This window comes from Cervus canadensis, chromosome 4 (assembly GCF_019320065.1).
Source record: "Cervus canadensis isolate Bull #8, Minnesota chromosome 4, ASM1932006v1, whole genome shotgun sequence".
NCBI lineage: Eukaryota > Metazoa > Chordata > Mammalia > Artiodactyla > Cervidae > Cervus > Cervus canadensis.
Window position 1 is genome coordinate 101211233 of NC_057389.1, and position 21788 is coordinate 101233020.

The following is a 21788-nucleotide window of genomic DNA, read 5'->3' on the forward strand; positions in this document are numbered from 1 at the left end:
TGCAGACACACACAGCCCAGCGGTGAGGCCTGGATACCCGCCCAGGCGGACGGTGCAGCACACAGGAAAAAGACGACGACGAGGTGGGATGGGAAGAACTTTTATTAGACTCTGCTTCCAGCCTCTGCCACGCGGGCCCCGCCCACCCCGAGTCATGGAGCGCCCCCTCCTCCCTCCTCTTCGTCGTCAGCCTCCACGTCGAGGCCCGGGATGCCTCGGATCTGGCGCTCCAGCGCCCCGCCCAGTAGGGGCACGGCCTCCTCGTCCTCCTCCGGGGGCGGGGGCGGGGGTGGGGACGCGGTCCCGGGTACTGGCTCTGGAGGCACTGGGGGCTGCGCCGGCGCGCCCTCTGCACCCACCGCGACCCCGGCCGCTTCGACCAGCGCCCCCTCATCAAGGGCACCTCCCTCGGCCTCCTCTTGTTCCTTCTCCTCCTCTGGGCTGTCAGTGAAAGGGTTCTCACCCTGCAGAGAGGGGCGCGACATGAAGAACGGGAGAACCCGCGGGGTTGCGGCTGGGGACTGGGCCGGTGTGCCAGGGGCGTGCACCTCACCTTCAGATAGCGCTCCAGCTTCTTACTGATTAGCTTGTTGTTTAGGATGCTGCGAGCCACCATGAGCGAGGACTTCTTAGACTGCTCCATCATGAGCTGCGGGCAAGGCAGGCAGGGCTGCAGAGGCTGACCCACGCATTCCAAAGGAGCCCCCCACCCTCACACCGCCGGGTCGGGTAGAGCCCACACTCACCCGCACACCTCTCCACCTCCACCTCGGGACCCAGCACTGCCAATGACTACAACCAGACTGCGTTAGGTCTGTAAGTGGACCCTTGAGTACAAGCGTGGGTTCACTCTACAAGCATGGAGCCAGGACCCGATTTGATCTTTCCTCAAATGTCCCATCTTTCCACGCCATAGTTAATTGTAACTGATTAAAGTCTTATGTCTTTACAGCTGTACTGCAGCGATCTGACTTGCTTACATAAAAATTTATAAGCAGTGAACAAACCTACTAAAAACCAAATGTGCAACTCCTAACAAGAGGGCAACTGCCCTAAAACACACACAACTCTACAGGATAAACAGGGAGGATATAAAAGCAGGAAAAGAATATCAAACAGTATGTTTAAGTGATATGAAAGTGTTAGTTGCTCAGTCGTGTCCGACTCTTTGCGACCCCATGGACTGTAGCCCCGTCAGGCTCCTCTGTCTATGGGATTCTCCAGATAAGAATACTGGAATGGGTTGCCATTCCCTCCCTTCTCCAGGGGATCTTCCCCACCCAGGGACTGAAACCAGGTCTCCCACATTGCAGGCAGATTCTTTATGATCTGAGCCACCAGGGAAGCCCTTAAGTGATATACATCCTTTGAATCCATAGGATTCCCAAGATAAAGAATTACACCCTCAAAATGTAAAGGTTGAAAAGAGACAGTTACGCTCTTGGTGAAAGGCTCAAGTGTTTATTTTCTGAAAAATCATTTTGATAGAACTCACTGGAAAAGATCCTGATGCTGTGAAAGATTGAGGGCGACAGAGGATGAGATGGTTGGATGGCATCACCGACTCAATGGACATGAGTCTGCGCAACTCCAGGGAAGTCAAGGACAGGGAAGCCTAGCATGCTGCAGTCCATGAGGTCGCAAAGAGTTGGACATGACTCAGCGACTGAACAATAATCAAAAGTAAAAATTTTTCTCAGCAATTCCTCCCTGGAGTCTAGCCTAAGTTTAAAATTGGGAACATGCAAGCACACTGGTTGCAGAGGTGAAAAATTGGAAAGCACCTTAGTGTTCTTCAGTGGAAAAGTGGTTACATAAGCCAGACATTCAGAAGAACACCATGCAGTCTTAAAACAGGGCTTCTCTCTCCCCTGGCCTAAGGTGTGTGACAGGACAGAGTGCGGAGCATGCCAGTGTCTGGGAGGATTTACACCAAAATGCTACATGATTTTCTCCGTGGTGAGTGAAGGCAACTCTCACTTCCATCATTAAGGCAAGTAATGATAACCCAACTATAAAGCCATAAACAGGAAAAAAAAAAAAAGTAAAGCTATTTTTGGAGGGGTGGGGAAGCTAACCTTCAGGACTTCTACTCAACCCTAGCCAACTCTTTACATCGCATTTCAGAATATCACTTGTCTGTTTCTATTCCCTTTCCCCACCTTCATCTTTTTTTTTTCTTTTTACTTGGGCAAAATAGTCCTCATGTATGCTCAAAATGAAACAAGTTAAAGATGCACAAAAAAAAAACTGTCTACATACTGGTTTCCCCTAATGGGGAATAAAAGGGATAACTGGTTCTAATCACAGGTGTAGTTGCGGGTACTTTAAACTCTGGAGCACTTACAAGGCTGTAGTAGAAATGGATATCCCGTGGATATTATATGTTAAATCATGTGTTATCTGTGGAATACGGCACTCTCAATGTGCACACCGTTGACTACAGCTACAGAAGTGTTCCTTTAGCTGTGACTCAATTTTCTCTAAGGGCAGAAACGTGTCACATTCCATTATTTGTAAAGTCACCAGCTGTTTGCTTTCGTTACTTTTGCTACACTCATATTCTTTGTATTCAGGTAACTCAAGAACAAATATACAAAGATGCAATAAAAGTGAATTGCTTGATATATATTACTTCATGTATATCAAGCACAGCAATAAAACAAAAATCTCATGTTTAAATTTTAGGGTTTTTGCTTTTGTGATTTTTTTTAAAAATATACTTGCCTAACATGCATGTGCTGTTAAAAAAAAATAGTTAACATGGAAATAACTTGAGATGATGGCTTTGTTTAATATCTTATGATATTTTTATGAATAATCCAAGTATAATGTGGAATAAAAATTTTATGAATGGAAAAAAAAAGATGCACAATTAGGATACTACTACATCTTACTCACTGACACACTATCTTTCTCCCTCTAGGTGCAGACAGACACACCAGATTGTCTCCCAACTGAGCAAACTTAGTGTTTTCAGATTTTTGCTGTGATAACCAAATTAAGGATAAACTTAAATACTTCCATGCTAGTGCTTTTAATCCTACTGAACAGGTTCCCTAAAGTGACAGTGCCTGAGTACTCTGCAAAAACACTGTAGGCTGTGCTTCTTCCACCTGTACTAAGACCATGTACTTGTCCCCGCTCTCCATCAGCATTAGATGTTTACCACTGTTGAATGTTTTTCCTGTAGGGTGAGAGAAAAGAATGTATGCTGCCTCCCGTGGCACTGCCCTGCCCACCAGCGAATCCGATATGCACACTGGGCTGTCTGTCCGGATTTCTATGAAGTCATCTCTTCCACGGTCTCTTGGTTTCCTAGCTTGTTCAGGAAGGCTTCCTTTAATGTCAAGGTGAACAGTCTTCAAAATGTTGTTCTTTTTTCCCCACATTTAAGATCTTGAGAATTTAATATACGGTATGAGGTAGGAGTCCAACTTTCCTTTCCAGAAATGTGTAAGATAAATCATTATTTCCCCCCATCAAATTGACATGGAGGTCTACAGACGTCCCTCATCTGCAAATCTGAAATCCAAAAGGTTTTTCTCCTAAAATTCATTTGGTGCAAATTATGAGCTGACATATTTTTATACCATCTTTATTTATCCTACCTAAACAAGTCACTTGAAGAATTATCAATGGTTTAACTGCAAGGCGCTTTCCCAGATTCTGCTGGGGATGTTGGCAATCCTATCATGTAGCTGTTCTGTAATCCAAAAATTATTTTAAAAAACATCCCGGTTTCTGATAAGGGATCTGCAACTGACTATAATACTGAGTTCCAAAAACAAAGCATAGAGGGATATTTCATTAGACTCTATTCTAGCTCCACTCTTTTTTATTTTTATTCCACTTTTTTTTTAAATCACTATGCCAGTATCATTTGTTTTCAATTACAGTGACTCTACATGAGTTATATATCTGTTACACCAAGTCCCTGTACTCACTGACTGTTGTATAATTTTCCTGGCTATTAGACTTAACTCTGTCAATAGTAATATGGGAGGAACTGGTTTTTGTTTTATTTTGCTATTAAATCTCTCATCTAAGAACTTGGTACTTCCTTCCATTCACTGAGGTCTTGCTTGTTTCATACCCTTGAATTTAAGATCCCATACCTTTCTTCTTTACATTCCTAGTTATTTCACACATTTTGTGGTTACTGTGAATAGATGTTTCCTCATTTATGTTTCTAATTGGTTATTACTATTAGAATGGATAAAAACTACTACTACTTTGAAAGTGAAAGTCGCTCAGTTGTGACTCTTTGCAACCCCATGGACTATACAGTCCATGGAATTCTCCAGGCCAGAATACTAAAGTGGGTAACCTATCCCTTTTCCAGCAGATCTTCCCAACCCCAGAATTGAACCCAGGTTTCCCGCACTGCAGGCAGATTCTTTACCAGCTGAGCCACAAGGGAAGCCCAAGAATACTGGAGTGGGTAACCTATCCCTTCTCCAGCAGAGATTCCCGACCCCCGGAATCAAACCCAGGTCTCCTGCAATGCAGGTGGATTTTTTTACCAAGTGAGCTATCAGGGAAGCCTACTTTTGGTATGTCCTAACCCTCCATGCCAGCAAATTTGGAAAACTCAGCAGTGGCCACAGGACTGGAAAAGGTCAGTTTTCATTCCAATCCCAAAGAAAAGCAATCCCAAAGAATGCTCAATTGCATTCATCTGACATGCTTGTAAAGCTCAAAATTCTCCAAGCCAGGCTTCAGCAATACGTGAACCGTGAACTTCCAGACGTTCAAGCTGGTTTTAGAAAAGGCAGAGGAACCAGAGATCAAATTGCCAACATTCGCTCGATCACCAAAAAAGCAAGAGAGTTCCAGAAAAACATATATTTCTGCTTTATTGACTATGCCAAAGCCTTCGACTGTGTGGATCACAATAAACTGTGAAAAATTCTGAAAGAGATGGGAATACCAGACCACCTGACCTGCCCCTTGAGAAACCTGTATGCAGGTCAGGAAGCAACAGTTAGAACTGGACATGGAACGACAGACTGGTTCCAAATAGGAAAAGGAGTACGTCAAGGCTGTATATTGTCACCCTGCTTATTTAACTTATTATATGCAGAGTACATCATGAGAAAGGCTGGGCTGGAGGAAGCACAAGCTGGAATCAAGATTGCCGGGAGAAATATCAATAACCTCAGATATGCAGATGACACCACCCTTATGGCAAAAAGTGAAGAGGAACTAAAAAGCCTCTTGATGAAAGTGAAAGAGGAAAGTGAAAAAGTTGGCTTAAAGCTCAACATTCAGAAAACTAAGATCATGGCATCTGGTCCCATCATTTCGTGGGAAATAGATGGGTAAACAGTGTCAGACTTTATTTTTTGGGGCTCCAAAATCACTGCAGATGGTGACTGCAGCCATGAAATTAAAAGACACTTACTCCTTGGAAGGAAAGTTATGACCAACCTAGATAGCATATTAAAAAGCAGAGACATTACTTTGCCAACAAAAGTCCATCTAGTCAAAGCTATGGTTTTTCCAGTGGTCATGTATGGATGTGAGAGTTGGACTGTGAAGAAAGCTGAGTGCCGAAGAATTGATGCTTTTGAACTGTGGTGTTGGAGAAGACTCTTGAGAGTCCCTTGGACTGCAAGGAGATCCAGCCAGTCCATCCTAAAGGCGATCAGTCCTGGATGCTCATTGGAAGGACTGATGCTGAAGCTGAAACTCCAATACTTTGGCCACCTCATGAGAAGAGCGGACTCATTGGAAAAGATCTTGATGCTGGGAGGGATTGGGGGCAGGAGGAGAAGGGGACGACAGAGGATGAGATGGCTGGATGGCATCACCGACTCGATGGACATGTGTTTGGGTAAACTCCTGGAGTTTGTGATGGACAGGGAGGCCTGGTGTGCTGCGATTCATGGGGTCGCAGAGTCGGACACGGCTCAGCGACCGAACTGAACTGAACCCTCCATGGGGTTGCAAAAAGTTGGACACTACTGAGCAATTTTCACACTTATCCTTTCAACCCCTTAGTAAATTCTATTAATTCTAAGAACATTTTTTTTTTAGCTGAAATCATCAGCTTTTCTAGGAATATAGTCACACTATTTGCATATAAACAGTTTTCATTTCCAGGACTTTATACTGATAATGTTGCTAATTTCTTATTGAATCATCCTTATATTCCAGAAACAAATTTTACTTACAGTGCGTTACATATTTGAATCACCACTAGATTGATAATTAGGAATATTTTGGGAATCCCTGGTGGCTCAGTGGTAAAGAATATACCTGCAATGCAGGAGATGCGGGTTCGATCCCTGGGTCAGGAAGATCCCCTAGAGAAGGAAATGACAACCCACTCCAATATTCTGGCCCGGAGAATCCCATGGACAGAAAAGCTAGTGTGCTACAGTTCGTGGGGTCAGGAAAGTGTTGTATATGACTAAGCAACTAAACCACCAACCACCACATCAATGGATAAAAGTTTCATTTGCTTCACATCCTTGACAACACAATTTTATTTAGCACTTTTATTCTTCAATAAACTATAGTTTCATCTCATTATTATCCTACCAGATTTTTGGAATTAAGGTTATAAAGACTTCCTAAAGGAATTCCCTGGTGGTCCAGTGGTTAATTCACCTGCCAAGGCAGGAGACATGGGTTGGATCCCTGGTCTGGGAACTAAAATCCCAAATGCCACAGGGAAAGTAAGAGCATGTGCCCTAGAGCCTGTGATTCACAAGAGAAGCCTGTGCAATGAGAAGCCCACGCACCGCAACTAAGAGAACAGGCTCTGCTCTTCCCAACTATAGAAAGCCCGTGACCAGCAATGAAGAGGCCCTGTACCTCAACGAAGACCCAGCGCAGCCAATATATAATAATTAAAAACAACAGCAATAACAAAAAAAAGGCCTCCCTCTCTACTCCATTATCACCATTGAGGGATGTATATTCCCAGAAGCAGGACTGTAAACATTTCTCACCGTGCCCCCTAACTGCCTGCTGCTAAGTTCTGGGCAAACTCAGGTGAGAGGTGGGGGCTCCCTCCTATCAAGCCCCACTCATGGAATGAAGTTTAACACCATGCATTGCTCTAACCCTGGCTTGTTCATAAGGCAGAGGTCCCACGCCTAGACAGGCAAACCAAACCAAGTTGACCAGAGGCTACAGCTGCCTCCACACTGCTTCTCTCCTTTTTTTTTTTTTTTTTAATATATTTATTTGGCTACACTAGGTCTTATTTGTAGCATGCAGGATCTTTAGTTGAGGCATGTGGCATCTAATTCCCCACAAGAGTTTGAACCTGAGCTCCCTGCACTGGGAGCACTGAGTCTTTGCACCACCAGGGAAGTCCCAAACCCTTCTCTTCTAAAGCAGCAGAGTCAGACAGTCTTGTCGCCACTCCCAGCTCTGAAGCCTGGACTCAGGAGTTTTGAGGGAAAGGCAGACCTTTAAACAATGAGCTGTCAAATCTCTTCCCAAAGGAACTCCTTTTTTAAGAATGTGGGGAGTTCAAAACTAAGGGCTCTCTCAAAACAATGGAGGGTGTGGAGAAAAGCAATTAAAAGGAAAGTAGATATACTTCCCAGGTGGCAAAGTGGTAAAGAATCCACCTGCAGATGCAGGAGACAGGGTTCTCATCCCTGGGTCGGGGAGATCCCCTGGAGGAGGAAATGGCAACTTCTCCAGTATTTTTGCCTGGAAAATTCCATGTACAGAGAAGCCTGGTGGGCTACAGTCCACAGGGTCACAAAGAATCGGACATGACTGCTCATGGATTTGATGAGCAATACAAACTAAACCACTGCTGTCTCCAAAGAGAACCAGTAAAACAGGTAGGAGGAGCCTCCCTAGGGTTCAGGATAAATCTCAAACAATGGAAATCCAATTTAATTGGATTAAAGCAATTTAATTGTATTAGGTTAATTCAGTTGGATTAGAACAATTCAATGCCTTTAGGCATTGTTGAAAACAACAGAGCTATCTGCCAACAACTTATGGAGGTGAACTTATAGAGTGCAGTCCAGAAAAGAACGGAGAAAAGAATGGAAAAAGAAAAAAAAAGGAGTCCTATCAAAACTACCACCAAAACCACCACCAAAGCTGCCACCACCATAGGTCACGTGGCTGTGGGCCTGGCCTGTGGCTTCCTCTTCTGAGGTGCAGTAACAGGCTCTGCGCTGTGGGAATTAAAGGATTTCACTAAAATATTTTGACTGTTCACTCAAACACACACAATAACAAGACCCACAGCAAGGGAGGTCTAGTACAAAAAGCTGCCACAATATATTATCTAAACTGACTAGTTTCCAACAAAAAATTATATGTGCAAAGGAAACTGACATTCAGGAAAAAAGGCAGGCAAACAACAGAAACTGCCTGTGCCCAGGGGCCAGATGTCAAACTTAAAGACTTCTAAGCAGCCATTATAAATCCATTTAAAGAACTAAAAGGAAACATGCTTGAAGTACAAGATGACACTGTCTCATCAAATAGGGAACATCAATAAAGGGACAGAAATCAAATATATAAATTCTAGAGCTGAAAAATACAATGAACTGAAATGAAAAATTCAATGGAGGAGTTTAATAGTAGATCTGAAATGGCAGAATAAGCAAAATCTGTAGGTTGGCAGAGATCACACAATCTGGAGAACAGAAGAAAGAATGAAGAAAAATGAATAGTCTCAAACAACCCTTGACACCATTAGGTGACCCATCACACTCATAATGAAATTACCAGAAAAAGACAAAAGGAGCAGAAAAAAATGTCTGAATAATGGCTATAAACTGCGTAAATCTCATGAAACCACACATCCAAGAAGCTGCTGCTGCTAAGTCACTTCAGTCATGTCCGACCCTGTGCAACCCCACAGACGGCAGCCCACCAGGCTCCCCCGTCCCTGGGCTTCTCCAGGCAAGAACACTGGAGTGGGTTGCCATTTCCTTCTCCAATGTGTGAAAGTGAAAAGTCAAAGTCAAGTCACTCAGTCGTGTCCGACTCGTAGGGACCCCACAGACTGCAGCCTAGCAGGCTCCTTCGTCCATGGGATTTTCCAGGCAAGAGTACTGCAGTGGGGTGCCATTGCCTTCTCCAATCCAAGAAGCTAACAAACTCCAAATAAAAAAGATCCATAAAAAGACACATTATAATAAAAATGCTGAGAGCAAAAGACAACGGAAAAATCTTGACAGCAGCAAAAGAAAAATTAATCATTACTTAAAATGGAACCCCAGTAATGTTAAAAGCTGACGTCTTACCAGAAATGAGACCAGAAGGCAGTGGGATAACATACTTAAAATGCTCAAAGAAACTGTCAACCAAAAATCCTGTGCCCAGGAAAGCTATCTTTCAAAAGTGAAACTGAAATAATAACAGTCCACAACAAACAACAACTGAGTTTGCTGCTGACAGACCTTTAAAAGAAATACCTAAGGAGGTCCTTCAAGCTGAAAAGGAAGTGATCCCAGATTGTGCAAATCCATAAGAAAAAACAATAAAGGTAATCATATAATTATAAAGAAACACTATAAATGCAATATCTTTTCCTGTCCTCTCAACTAATTTAAAAGGAGTTGTATAAAACAATACATATTTAAATATTAAAAATATATATAGCTCTTAAACCTATATAAATAATTGTATTACTTAACCTGTAGTAACACATAGAAATGTAATATATTTGCCAGTAAGAGCACAAAGAAAGTCAGGAGAGTAAAACTACTGGGCTAATAAGGAAATGACCACAGATGGTAACTTGAATCCACAGGAAGAGTTCAAAGAGAACCAGAAATGAGCAATAAGAAGTCTAGTTTAACAAAAGCTAGAAATATGTAACTGCTCTCCTTTCTTCTGTTGGTGTCCTTAAAAGACAAATTATATAAAATAATAATTACATTGTATTACATTATTGGGTTTGTAACACATATAGATGTACTACTTTGTATAACAAAAACCTATGCAGAGAGAGGTTCACAGGAGTAACTTAATCTCACTGAAATGATTGCATCTAAAGGAAATTTTTGAAGTTAATATATATAAAGTAAGGCCTAGAGAAACCACTAATAATATCCCCGAATTTTTGCAGTGCAAAAAAGCCATTAAAAAAGATTAAATATTATAACAAAGAAATGTTGAATACAAAGAAAGCAGTAAGGCAGTAAAGCAGCAATAATAAATGATGTAAATCTAATATCAATAATAATATTAGGGACTTCCCTGGTGGTCCAGTGGCTAAGACTCCACACTCCCAATGCAAGAGGTCCGGGTTCACTCCCTGGTCAAGGAACCAGTTTGCACATGCTGCAGCTAAAATCCCGCATGCTGCAACTAAGCAGTCAAATAAATACATATTTGAAAAAAATAGTAACATTAAATGTAAATGGATTAAACAATCCAGTCAAAAGGCAAAGATGGTCAAACTGAATAGAAAAACAAGATAAAATTATATGCTATCCATAGGAGACAAACTTCAGATCCAATAGATTCAAAGATACAAATAAATAGAAAGGAAAAGAATGAGAAAAGATATACAAACATCAACTGTAAGAAAATGAACTGACTATACTAATACCAGACAAACAGACTGTAAAAAATGTTACTAAGATAAAAAGGGACATTTTATAATGATAAAAGGGTCTCTCTATCGGGGGATATTTAAGTATAGATGCACCTGACAACAATTCAACAATAGCTGATTTTAATATCCCACTGTCAATAATGCAAACAACAACTTGGCAGAAGATCAATAAGGAAATAAAAGGCTTGAACACTATAAAACCAAACAGGCATAATAGATATCTAAAGAACACTTTGCAACAGTAACAGAATATCCATTCTTCTAAAATGTACAAAGCGTAGCAGAGACTGTATACTACTAGGCCATAAACCAAGCTTCATTTAATAGGATGTATAACTGTCTGACTACACTGAAGAAAATTAGAAATCAGTAACAGAGAGAAATTCTGGAAACTCAGAAATATATTAAAATTAAATGACACACTGCTGAATAACCAATGGGTCTAAGAAAAAGAAGGCAGAGGGAAATTAGAAAATAATTTGAGATGAGTGAAAGGGAGGATGAGACATACCAAAACTTATGGGATGCAGTGAGAGCAGTACTCAGCGGAAAACTTAGTTATAAATGGCTACATCAGAACAGAGAAGAACCTAAAGCAAGCAGAAGATTGGAACAGAAATTAATGAAGCAGAGAACAGAAAAAAAAAAAAAAGAGCAAAAAAGAAAAAGAAATCAACAAAACCGTAAGTTTGTTCTTTAAATGTCAACAAAATTAAACCTCAGCAAGACTGATCAAGAAAAAAAGATTCAAAGCAATCAGAAATGAAAGAAGGGGACTACTGACAATACAGAAATAAAAAAGGAATTGAATTAGTAATGAAACAAACAAACAAAAAAGCTACTCACGAAGAACAGCCCAGATCCAGATGGCTTCAGAGCAAATTCTACCAATTTAATACCAATTCTTCACAAACTTCCAAACAACAGGAAGGAAAACTTCTCAACTCATTTTTTGAGGCCAGTATTACCTTGATACCAAACCCAAAACTATCACAAAAAAAATACAGACCAACATCTCATGAGTACAGATACACAAATTCTCAAAAAATATTAGCCAAGCCAATTCAACAACATATAAAAAGAATTATACCCCATGACCAAGTAGGATTTTTCCCAATAACGCCAAGGGTGGCTTAACACCCTCAAGTCAATGAAATATACTGCATCAATAAATAAAAAACAAAAACCACACAATCATCTCAATAAATTCAGAAAAAGATCTGATAAAACCCAATACCCTTCCAGAATAAAAACACTCAACAAGATATGAATAGAAGGGAATTCAACAACCAGATAAAGAGCATCTATGGAAAATCCACAGCCAAACAGCATGCTTAATGGTCAAAGACTGAAGCTTCCTCCCCAAGAGACAAGATAAGGAACAAGAAGATACTTCTCTTCAAGATTGTGTTGGATGTTCTAGCCAGGGCAATTAAACAAGAAAAAAAAAATTAAACCACATCCATATTGGCGAGGAAGTAGTTAAACTATTTATCTCTATCTATAGACAACTGATATACAGAAAATGCTAAAAAATCCATGATTAAAATCAATAAACAACTTCAGTGAGGTTACAGAATACAGTTATCAACAAACAAAAATCAATTCTATTTTGAAACAGGTACAAAGAACAACTCAGAAATGGAATTAAAGAACACAATTCCATTTATATTAGTATCAAAAGAATAAAGTACTTGGGAATAAACTAATAATCCCCAAAAGTAAAAATCTTATACACTGAAAACTGTAAAATATTGTTGAAAGAAATTAAAGATTCTGAATAAATGCAAAGACATCCCATTTTCATGGACTGGAAGACTTAATATTGCTGAGACAGGAATACTTTCCAAACTGATACAGAAATTGAATATAGTCCCATTAGGATACCAGCTGGCTTCTTTGTAGAAACTGACATGTTGGTCCTAAAATCTGTGGAATCTCAAGGAACACAGAATAGCCAAAACAATCTTGAAAAAAAAAAAAAAAGGAGAAGTTATAGGTGTTCGTTTCTGATTCTAAACCTTACTATAAAGCTACAGTGTGGTAATGGCATAAGGATAAACACAGAGAACAACAGAATAAAGAGAGTCCAGAAATAAATCCATGGAGCTATAGTCAACTGACTTTTGGTGAGAGAACCATGACCATTCAACAAAGAAAGAATACTTTCTTCTACAAATGATATTGGGACAACTGAAAAATCACATGGAATAGAATGAAGTTGAACATTACCTTACACCATATACAAAAATTAACTCAAATGCATTAAAAACCAAATTGTAGGAGCTAAAACTGTAAAATCCTTATTATAAGAAGAAAAAGGGATAAATCTTTGTGACCTTTTATTTGACAACGGATTCTTAGATATGATACCCCAAGCACAAGGAACAAAAGAAAAAAATTTAGATAAACTGAACTTCATCAAAATTAAACTTTTGTGCTACAAAGACACATCAAGGTGAAAAAACCCATGGGATGGGAGAAAATATTTGCAAATCATATGTCTGATTAAGGACTTGTATCGAGAATATATAAAGAACCTTAACTCATAAAGACCACACAATTAAAAAATAAAGTATCTGAACAGACATTTCTTCCCTTCCAAGAAGACAGACAAATGGCCAACAAGTCCATGATAAAATGCTCAACATCATTAGTCAGTTATCAGGGAAATGCAAATGAAAAATACAACAGATACCACTCACTGCACACCTGAATGACTGAACGGCTGGAATCAAAAAGTCAGATAATAACAACTATTGGTGAAGTATTGGTGACATATGAATAAATCAGAGCTCACACATTGTTGTTGAGGATATAAAATGGCACAGCCACTCTGGAAGATAAGCTGGCAGTTCCTCAAGAAATTAAACTTACTATTTGACTCAGACATTCCACTCCTGTCTAAAAAAACCATACACATGTCCATACAAAAACTTGAATCATAACAGAATTATCCATAATAGCCAAGAGGTGGAAACTATCTGAATTCTAAAGCATGAATAAACTAAATGTGGTATATATCCATACAAGAGAATATTTTTAAGCCACACAAAGGGATGAAGTTCTGATACATGCTACAATATGGATGAACCTTGAACACATGCTGAACAGAAGAAGCCAATCACAAAAGACCACATACTATGGTGACTGCATTTATATGAAATGCCTAGAAATACATGGAGACAGACAGTAAATCAGTGATTGCCTAAGGCTGGGGGAGTTATGGCGGTTACAGAGTGACAGCTATAATGTATGGGTTTCTTTTTGAGATGATAAAGATGTTCTATAATTGTGCTGACAGCTACACAACTGTGAATATATTAAAAACTACTGACTTGTATACCTTACAAGGATGAATTATATGGTATGGGAATTGAGCATCAATAAAACTGTTACCAAAATTAATAGTAACTAGAAGCTTTTTATTCACTTCTAAATCTGGCATTTTACAGAATATAGTATTTATATTTGAACTCTCTATAACCAACTACTTCTGATGTCTTCAAAGTATCTTTTATCACCCTTCCAATCCCCTCTATGGCCGCTGGTTGTTACAGCTATTTTTTTTTTTTTTTGCAACTTGCTTTGCAATCAGTTTATATTTTGCTAACTATCATTCATTTCACCTAAATTTTCTAAGTTTTAATACCATGCACTGTCCATTCTCTACAGTCTGCTCTCTGTTCTCTTTTAACCCTTATCAGCTACCAACCCAAGAGTCTCACCTTGGCAAGATCCCTACAGCTTCTCTGTTGCCAAAGCCAACAGACATTTTCTGTACCTTTCCAAATCTGTCAACGGTATATGCCAATCCTGAATCTCCTCAACCATCCCAGCCAGATCTCTAAGCCCATCCCACTGTTGAGAATCACTGCACTGAGAAAGACCAGAGATGAATTTGATGGGCCTGGAAAAAGGCTGAGAAATTATTTCTTACACTCCCCTTGTGTGCTACATCTGCTCATAAGCTCTGTCAGCATCGTCCAGGATGACGGCAGCCAGGCCTCTCTTTCTAGCCCAGACCTGGCCCTGGGCCTCCCAGCTCTCTCCCTACTACAAAGCCCCACCCTGCTCACTTATCTCTAAAAGTCAGCTCTAATTCAGGATGTCACCCATTCAACCAAAAAAACACCCACCCTGGCTTCTGTGTTAGGCCTTGGGAATTCACTGGAACACAAGACAATTTTCTTGCCAAACTGGCTCCTTTCCTTGTACCATAAGCTACCCCACCCTCCTCGTCTTAGCAGCACCACTGTCCACCAGTTAAACAAGTCAGAAATCTGTAATAACCCAGACTTTCATCACTCCCTCATGCTGAACTCCTGTTCACTTTCCCAAGCTGCTCTTCCATCATCTCCCAAGGCCCTTCACTGATCCCCCCCACCTCCTTCCCACAACAGGTGCCCAAAGTCTCTAGTCTAATGCCAACTCTAACCCCACCAGTTCCCCACGTAAAAACCCTGCTGCCTGTAGGGGCATGCCCAGGTCCCTCAGCCCAGCCCTGGTGAGCCTGTGTCCATCCCCTCCGCCAGGAACACTTGCACCACAAACTTCTCCCTGTTTGCTGTCTGAACCTAACCTGGCCATTGGCCCTTATGCATACACAGGCCCCATTTCCCACAGCCTGCTACTTCTTAAGGTCTGGCTCTGATGCTACCACCTGCCAGGCAGAGTCCCCGTTTCCCATCCCTCTGTAGTGTGGCTGACTGCTCTGGGCTGAAAACGTGTCTATATTCCTGCCCCTGGCAGCTCCTCATGGGCAGGCAGGGGTGAGTCAGCCCACAGGATGGTGGGAGGGCACTGGTGGCCACTCACCCTGCGGTTCCGGTTGTGATCCATGGTCTTGAGGTGCTTCTGAATGATCCCAAACTGCATGGGAATGAAGAGGTCACAGGCTGCACAGTGGGCTGCCTCTACCTTCTTCACAAAATGTTCCATGGCAATTTCTGTAGAGGGGAGAAGGAGGGAGTCGCCACTGGTCCCAGACACCTAAGAAAGACCCAGGAGTTGGGGGAAAATGCCAGACCAGCTCCTCACCTCGCCCTGCCATTTCCACGTGGGCCTGAGGCTGTTCTCACTGACCCTCCCTGGGGGAACAGAGGGGTGTTGTGACCCTACTCTGAGAACCAGAGGAGGGAAGGCTGAGGTCCTGCCTGGTAGTGCTGGGATGGAACCTCCTCACCTTGTGTCAGATCTTGGTCTCTGTAGATCTGCTGGATCAGACCATCAAGGTCCTCCACGGTTTTCCTGAGCTCCTCTGTCTTCTTCGTCTTGTTGGTAACATATTCCTGCCAGATACACCAAGGAGATACCAAGCTTTGTGTGGGCCACTCTTTATGTCTGCAGGGTAACAGCAGCTGTCCAACCACTCCAAGGCTCACCTGCAGAAAGTCAGCCGTCTGCTTGGGGAGCTTGGTGCCTACGTACTTAAAGTGCTCCTTGTGAAACTTGCTGTCAAGGTGGCTAGCCATCTCATCCTCGTAAAAGGTTCGGTATTTGCAGAGAGAACACACAAACTGGATCCTGCCATAGGAGGGAAACGCAGAGCTGAGACCCAGAGGGTTCCGGAGAAGAGTGCTGCTGCCTCACCCAACCCAGCCGCGAGCCCTGAAACAGGCCTTGCTCATGGGCCTCTGAGGTGTGGTCCCAGCAGGGGGACAGGCTAGGACCAGTGGGGTTGGGAGTGCAAAGGGACAGAACATCTGCAGGCTGCAGTTACTGCAACGGAGGGGACAGGGCAGGAGCTCTTCCTTCCCACAGGCAGGAGGCTGAAGCCTGAGGCAGCAGCTGCTGCTGCAACAGGCAAGGAGTCGCTGGAAGGTTGCTGGAGGGCCTCTCTACCAAGGCTGGGCAGGAGCCTGTGCACTTGGCCCAGCTGGGGAGCAGAAGGAAGGATGCCCTGGCATGAGCCAGGTGGCCCTGAGGTGCAGAGTGGAGTACACAGTCCTGAGGCAGGGCCCAAAAAGGTGCTGCATCTTCCTTGTGGGGGCTGAGGGACTCAAAGACCCAGCCCATCCTCTGCTCAGAATGCTTGGGGGTAGTGTCGGGAGGGATGGGAGGCAAGCAGGCCTGGGCACCTTCTGCCTCATCTTCCTCTTCTGAGAAGAGACCAGTCTGAGCTGGAAGGAGGGCGCCCGCCCGGCCTGCCAGAGGGCAGCCTGGAGTCACCTGAGCGAGGTGCTCTGTCTGGGCCGCGTGTCCACAGCAGAAGCCCGGGGTCTGGGGCCTGGGCCGGAGCAGGCCGCCGTGGCAAGGGGCGGAAGAGGCCAGCCGCCACCGAGGCCTCGGGGCAGGTCCCTACCTCTGCCGGACGTCCTTATCTGGGCCACGGGGTCAGCTTTGTCTGGAGAGCCCAGGGGCCGGGCGCCGGCGAGGCTGAGGAAGGTCCAGCAAGAGCAAGAGTCTGAGGCGGAGGAGGAGGAGGCAAGCGCCAGTGCGGGAGCCCTGAGGGCAGACAGACCCGACCAAGGGGCGTGAAGGGCTCAGCCGCAGACAGGCCCGGCCTGAGAGGGCCGGCGGGCCGGGCAGAGGGCAGGCCCGAGGCTGCCACAGCCCACAGGTGCTGCCGTCTCTCCTGAGCACAGTGACGGCCTCTTGGCAGCTAGCTGGGGTGGCGCAGGCGCCTTGGACCTTGAGTCTCTGCCGAGCTGGCCCCCTCCCGCAGGGGCATCAGGCCCCCAGTGCACCTCGGGGCTCATGTGCCGAGTGACCTAGCGCCGGAGCTTCTGGGCAACGGTGCTGAGCAGTGTCAGATATCAGGCCAAAGTCACTAGCGGTCGCCAGGCGGCCGCACAGGGGCAGGGGATGAATCAGGCCTTGGGAGCTGGGCCTGGCAGAAAGCAGGGTCCATGCACGGCCGAGCAGGTGGTGGCTCCCAAGGGAGGCCAGAGGGCGGTGAGGCAGCAGAGCTATGGCCCTGCTCTCCTGTAGGCAGCCCCAGAGCGAGGCAGAGGCAAAGGGGTGGAGGGAAGCCGGTTACCTTTCCACCATGCGGTCTCGCTGCCGCTTTTTCTGCTTGTCCAGGCTCTTTTTGCCTGCCTGCAACTTGCGTTTGGCCTGGCCACTCTCATCCTGGGCGCTCAGGACCCCTATGGGAACAGAAGGGCATGGTTACCAGTCTGTGGCCTCTGGCTGGATATCCACTGTCTACTCCAGGGGGTCCATTTTGAAAGCAGCTGCTCGAGCAAGGCCTCTGGCTGCGAGCAGGGCTGGGAGCCCTGGGATGGGTGGGGAGTTGACCCCACCACGTTCCAGGACATCCACACTCTGCAGAGTGAGCCACAGGGAAGCTGGAAGGTAAAGAGAGGCTGTCTCAGTGGGGATACTGGCAAAAGTTCAGAGGACCCAGGTGGCAGAATGCAGGAAGGCCTCAGGTGGGGCCTGAGTGCAGCCCCCAAGGGTAAAGGCCCCAAAGCTCACACGGCCCTGCCCACCCACACTGGGTACCGCGGCAACAGTAGGCTGAGGCTGGATTTAGGTTAGGTACCTGCTGACGCTCATCACTCGAATAGGGAGACACGGACACCCAACAGGGGCTGTAGAGGTGCTAAGGGAAAGGACACGCAAACCAGAGCCGTAAAAACTGCACCAAGGGTCCCAGCTTGGACACCAGCCACTGAGGACTCGGAACTGCACGTTACGAAGGGCCTGAGGGCAGGGGCTGTGCCTGGGGTTCCCCCACACTTTTGCTTGCTCCCCCCACCTGAAGGCAAAACCAGTGTACTGTCTGAGATCAGGGCCAGAGTGGGAACCAGGCAGAGGAAGAGAGGTTACTCCCTACCAGCACATAGTCAGCCACACAGGGACGATCCAAGTTGGACATATTTCTGCCAAAACCCTGCCCTCGGCTGGACCCCTCCCACCACAAGCATCTGGAAAAGCCACCCCAGTACCCAGGCCACTCAGAAGACTCACCCTTCTCTGCATCCTCTTTGCCATCTTCCTTCCCCTCCTCTTTTCCCTCTTCGTCTTCTCCTTCCTAGGACACAATTTCAGATAGTCAATGTTAAAGGCTGTGCAGTTGCTCCTAACAGCTGTTAAGTGACAAGGCCCTGTACCAGGCCAGGCATAGAGCCAGGCGCCTCATGTCCTCCCAACAGGCCTCGCACAGAGGGCTCACTCGGCCATTTTCTGAAAAGGAAATCCAGCCTCTGGTTAGGCGTCCTGCCAACAGCCTGTGCTCTCTACCAGACCTCCACTTCCTCGTGCTAATCACGCCTGCACGCAGAGATAACTCAGGCTGGCCTGTGGTTCTTCTGAGAGGCCTGCTCTGTGGCACAGGGACTCAAGCAGCCCACTGTTCGCAGGCCTCACCCACAGAGAGGGTGCAGGGCTGGGGCCACTTACTGCTCTGGAGCCCTTCTCCACAGCCTCAGCGCCTTCAGGGCCCTCTGCAGCTTCCCCCTCTGTGCCTTCGTCTGAAAGGTAAGAGGAGCAAGCTCAGCGCAGGAGTCCCATGGGGCAGAGGGCAAGGGTCATGGGCCCAGCACCCAGGCTCACCGTTGTCCGAATCACTGTTATCGGAGCAGTCCGTCCGGGTGGCTTTGCTGTCTGGCTCATCAGGACTGCCGCATTGCTTTCTCTTCTTTTTCTTGGTCTGGGTCAGAAAGGAGGAGCCGGGTCAGGGTAAACAGCTTCAGGCCCTTCACTTTCTCAGTCACAGACCAGGAGGGCCCCCTGTCACTCACCCGGAAGTCAGCCGTGGTCCAGGTCTTCCAGGTCCGCCTCATCTGCTTCATGCCATTGCCAAACCCAAAGCCAAAACGGGAGCCACCTGGGAAGGTGCCCCCGCCACGCATGCCCTGGAACATGCCGTACTCAGGGATGATGTTCTGGGAGAAGAGGGAGGGCAGCCGGGAGGCACCAGGCATGCACTGGCCCCGGGCCCCCATGGGGTCTTCCCACATGCGCCCATAGCCCGAGGCCATCGGCCGGCCACTCCGGGAGTCCCGGGCCCAGCCCTGAGCCCGTGGGCCAAAATTGTCGCTGCCACGCATGCGGAACTGGTCGCGGTAGGCATCGTACTGGCCCTCATAGGCCATTTCCATATCAGGGTCAAGCTCTCCGTAGTCATAGCCCGACCGGTATAAGTCACGCTCGCTCAGGACGGCCCTCGAGTCACAGGCCTCGTAGGAATCATACCTGCAGAGGCAGATGACAAGCATCAAGGGGGCCTCGGGTCCCCTCACCCTTCTGCTCCTGCCTTCCAGCAAACCTGCCCGTTCTGGGGACAGAAGACCCACTCCAGCACTACCCCAGCCCATCACAGAGGACCAACATTCAGAAATGCCAACTTAAAAGGCTTCTCGGGGCAGACTTCTAGAAGTTGGCAGGTGCCCTCAGCTCACATCCCCAAGCCTGCATATGACCATGCACCAGCTTTCAGACCCTAAGAGGACTGACTGCTAGGGTAGAGTAGGTCTCAGGAGAAGAGCGGGCCCACAGGAAATGTGTGTGTCTGTGCAGTCACAATGCCCACGGCTGCTCCTCGAGGGGCAGAGCCATGCGCCCCAGCATCCGCAATGCATGGGCAATCCAGCGCATCAGTGTTTTGTCCACCGGGGCTGGTAACATCCAAAGGAAACCCCCAAACTCCCTCACCACCGAAAACAAAGAGGAATACAGGACATCTGCTGGTAAAGACACTGCAACCTTGCCCAATGACAAGAACAGAACTCTTATGAGCTCGTATCATCCCTGGAGCCCAGGACAGGGCATCACAGCCTACACAGCAAGTGGGAAGGCAAGCCAGGCGTTCTGACTGTGGAATCAGAGACAGCTGTTCTAACCTTGGCTGCAGCCCACAGGCCCAGACCCCACACGTCTCTTTGCCAAAGCCTGGTAGTTCAGAAGCACCAGCAGCATGAAAGAGGAGGCCAGGGCGACCCAATTGCCACTCTGTCTCTGAACCCTGCTTTCCAGCTTTAGGTTGCTGTAAGACGGTACACAGGCAGCTGGCACCAGCAGCAGTGTCAGCCCCCCCACAACTGCCCGCCATCGGGCAGCCTCAGATCCAACACCATGACTATCAGGCACAAGGAGAGGGGATGTGCTGGGCCTCCCCCAACACTTTTTGCTTGCTAGAGAGCCCATGCAAGCAAAAATCTCCTTGGCACCCTCTGCCCCCTAGTATTCCTGGAGCCTCACTTGGCCCTAGCAGTGTCTGGGCAGGCCCCTCCTTACTCTCGGCTCTCTCCCATCTGTCAACTGAAGCCATTAGGCCACTTCACTCCATCCCGTGGTAGAAATCCATGTGCCCTTCTCACTGAAACCTCTCACTAGGGCACAAAACTCCTGGGCCAGCACCAGATCAGACAAGGACAAATCCGAAGGCAGATCTGAGTGGAGGCCCAGCTCCTGCGTGCCTCTGGGCAAGAGGTACGACCTGCGGGCACTTCACTTTCCTCATCTACAAAATGAGGCCATCAACAGCTCCCTACAGGGGCACTTCTGAGGCTCAACAGCTACACATTTATAAGGCACCAAAGGGTGGCCAGGACATGCCCCCATCTTTCCTGTGCCTTATGTGGGATGGCCCAGCTTGCGGTGCTCAGCTCAAGGGCTCACCCCATCCTTTATACACAACCCAAACGGTCCTGCCCTAACAGAGTGCAGGGTGCAAAGTATTGCAAGGACTTCAAATGGCTGTCTCCAGAAGGAAGAGTCATTCGACAATGCCCTGAGAAGAGCCACTCAGAGGTCACAGTGAAACCAGCCCAGAGTGGGCTTGCTTGGCCCTCTACAAGCTGGAAAAGAGGCTCACCACCAGGCAATGGGTGAGGATGGAGGGAGGACGGGACACAAGCCAGAGAAGGAACGTGAAACAGACCCTACACAGTCTCTGGGAAGCCCCAGTAGCACAGCAAAGAAGGAGAAAGCAGACAGATATAACAGGAAGTTCAGAAAAGGGAGACTGCCAGGGGGCTGTGGGTGACCCTGCAAAGCCTCTGCCCCTAGGCTGGTGCCCACTCACCTTTCTCCACCTGAGCCGTACACGCCTCCTTGTATCATGTCTGTCTCCAAATGCGGCACCATATCTAAGCGTTGGTTAATTCTGGACAAAACGGAATCAGCACTGGCACTACCCATGGCACTAGGGTTTGCATTTGTGTCAGAGTTAGGCATTTCCCAAGAGTTTGAAGTGGCCATACCATACCCATAGTTGGTGGTGTTATCCTGGCCATAGCCATAGCCATAACCATAGTTCTCGTAGCCTGCAATGATGGAG

General features: G+C 46.2%; 1 protein-coding gene across 6 annotated transcripts in view; it reads right to left on the reverse strand.

Moving 5' to 3' along the window:
• Positions 1-84: 84 nt before the first annotated feature.
• Positions 85-21788, reverse strand: part of AKAP8L (A-kinase anchoring protein 8 like) — a 30692-nt gene continuing 8988 nt past the window's right edge. Inside the window, exons 4-15 of one of the 6 annotated variants that reach the window (XM_043467133.1) lie at positions 21717-21774; positions 21534-21614; positions 19249-19702; positions 19061-19157; positions 18908-18978; positions 18476-18539; positions 17541-17649; positions 15943-16084; positions 15744-15849; positions 15377-15507; positions 554-649; positions 85-464 (exon numbers count right to left, since the gene is read on the reverse strand). In XM_043467133.1, coding sequence (XP_043323068.1) covers positions 153-464; positions 554-649; positions 15377-15507; positions 15744-15849; positions 15943-16084; positions 17541-17649; positions 18476-18539; positions 18908-18978; positions 19061-19157; positions 19249-19702; positions 21534-21614; positions 21717-21774 — 1721 coding nt within the window. In that variant the 3' untranslated portion in view covers positions 85-152. Of the gene's footprint in view, positions 465-553; positions 650-15376; positions 15551-15598; positions 15649-15743; positions 15850-15942; positions 16085-17540; positions 17650-18475; positions 18540-18907; positions 18979-19060; positions 19158-19248; positions 19703-21533; positions 21775-21788 lie in introns of those variants that run through there. The other 5 variants (XM_043467134.1, XM_043467132.1, XR_006269135.1 and 2 more) reach the window with 5 other exon arrangements.